General features: G+C 38.3%; 1 protein-coding gene across 1 annotated transcript in view; it reads right to left on the bottom strand.

Moving 5' to 3' along the window:
- Positions 1 to 2540, bottom strand: part of Catsperb (cation channel sperm associated auxiliary subunit beta) — a 185433-nt gene that overhangs the window by 82059 nt on the left and 100834 nt on the right. Inside the window, exon 14 of the mRNA XM_013349585.1 lies at positions 2122 to 2266. Coding sequence (XP_013205039.1) covers positions 2122 to 2266 — 145 coding nt within the window. The remainder of the gene's footprint in view (positions 1 to 2121; positions 2267 to 2540) is intronic.

The raw sequence follows: 2540 nt of genomic DNA, 5'->3' as shown, positions 1-2540 counted from the left end.
CATGTACTCACTCATAAGTGGTTTTTAAACATAAAGCAAAGAAAACCAGCCTACAAATCACAATCCCAGAGAACTTAGACAACAATGAAACTAAGAGAGACATACATAGATCTAATCTACATGGGAAGTAAAAAAGGGCAAGATCTCCTGAATAAATTGGGAGCTTGGGGACCTGGGAGAGAGTTGAAGGAGAGGGGAGATCAGGGAGGGGAGCAGAGAAAAATGTAGAGCTCAGTAAAAATCAAGAAAAAAAAGAAAACATGGTACATATACACAATGGAATATTACTAAGTGGTTTTTTAAAAAGTAATAGCATCATAAAATTTGCAGGCAAATGAATGGAACTAGATACAAATCATCCTGAGTGACGCACCGAGAACCAGAAAGACAAACAATACCATGAACTCATTCTTAAGTGGATATTATATGAGAAGCAAAGGATAGCCAGGCTACAAGCCATGGCCCAAGAAAAGCTAGGTAAAAAGGAGAGGCCAAGGAGAGATGCTTGGATTCTCCTGGGAAGGGGAAACTCCTGGGTTAACTGGGGGTGGGAGAACGCTAGGGGAATGGGAACATGAGGTATCATGTTGGGTGGTTTGTGGGCAAGACAGACATGAAGAATAATGAAAGAGATATCTTGGTACAGAGGGCATTTGGGGGTTAGGGAGAACCCTAGTGCTAGGAAAACTCAAAGGAATCCACAAGGATGACCCCAGCTAAGACCACTAGCAATAGTGGAGAGAGAATCTATAAGCACCACCTTACTAAGCCATTATAATTCCTAACTGCATTCTAAATATTAATCCTTATAGCCATAGTTGAATGTAGCTTTCACCCATTATCAAAGAAATTTTTAGTTTTAAAAGACAGCCATTACAAGAAAGCACAACTAATCAGAAGGCAGAGGACAAGAGATCAATCATGTGGTTCCCAGCGACAACTGAATATTGACAATACAACTCTGGCATCCAAGGCTCAGGCAGCATTGCGGAAGACTGGGAAGAAAGAATGTAAGAGCCAGAACAGGAAGTCATGGTATCTTCTGTGTGTATAGTGGGAGCTATACCTATGCAGCCTCTGCAATATGATTCCCAAACAAGCCAACAGACATGATAACATGAAAGGGGAAAGTCTCATGGCTCCAACACTAGATAAAGAACTACAGGAAAGTAAAGAGTGCTGAGAGCAAAAGAAATAGTCTTCCCTAGGAAAGAGTCTCCCTATAGGTTTGCCAATATCAAATATGCGGGAATGAAATAATATATATATACAGGTAACATTATATTATATATTGTTATATTGTATATAGTGCATGGACTGAACAGATTGTGTGCCTGTGTGCATATATTTCACAACAATTAATGAAAAATATACAAATTTGAGACAAAGTAGGGAGAGCTATATGGGAGGGGATAGAGGGAAGAAAGGGAAGGGAAAATCATGTAATCATATTCATATTAAAAACCATTAACAAAAAGGAAAAATACTCCACTAAAAAAAAGATTTCAAAAACTCAAAGACAGAATAGCAAACTGAAAATGCAGAGCAGGGGGACACGGAAACACGAGGACCATGCCCTTCATGATTCAGGTCCCGAGTCTGGTTGGTTGTATTCAACTGAATGGGAAGGGAGCAGGCAATTGTAGGTTAGATCAATCACTGCCAACTTTTTTTTTCATTTTACAACAAACTGACAGCTTCATTGACTCAGTCAAAGAAACTGTGAAGATGGAGAGCAAACAATCATTCATATCGTGTCACTTCTTAAGTTTCTGTGACCTGAGCTATATCTACTTCATCAGCAAAACCAAAGCAAGCACTTCCTTCTTTGGCATTGCAGTTGTGAGTATTAAATAAGACACTGTCTAAAACATGTGAAGCAAAATTATATCTCCATTGTGGCATGTATTATTATTTGGTTTGGGAAAAGGAATCAGCACTGAAAATACAGCCAGCATGCTAACCCAGGGTTCTTTTTTATGGCTGTTCATATGATTTGTCTCTGTAGAGTCCTATATTTGAGGCCTTATTATTAGTTGATTAATACATATTTTTCAAACAGTTTATATTTCTGAACCAAATGTAGAACTAACTTAAAACCCCAAAAAGAATGTTCCTTACCTGCCTTTGTCATGTAAATCATTCCATTTTGTGTAATAAAAGATATAGCTGAAGAATAAAAACAATGAACAGTCTTCCTTACAAAGTTATTGAGAAAGTCACACAATTGTTCAAAAGTATTGCCACCATCCATTGAAAGCCATACCTAAAGAAATAAAGAGATATTACCTCACTAATTTTCAAAATTACCTATTAGCCTGATCTTCCTACAAAAGAGAAACCATGTAGTGCTATTTTCCTCACATCTCGATGTCCACGACAAACTAAGGCACACACTGGCTACTTTCCCACTCACCCTCTTGATTTACCCTCCCAAGGGTTTGTATTGTCAGAAGCAAATAGGAAACTGAGTGACTGAATGACATTTTACTGCCTTCTCATTCTCTCCTCTCTCTCTCTCTCTCTCTCTCTCTCTCTCT

Source organism: Microtus ochrogaster, chromosome 1 (assembly GCF_000317375.1).
Source record: "Microtus ochrogaster isolate Prairie Vole_2 chromosome 1, MicOch1.0, whole genome shotgun sequence".
Taxonomy (NCBI): Eukaryota; Metazoa; Chordata; class Mammalia; order Rodentia; family Cricetidae; genus Microtus; species Microtus ochrogaster.
The sequence above is the reverse complement of the archived record's forward strand: the minus strand, read 5'-3'. Positions and strand labels throughout refer to the sequence as shown.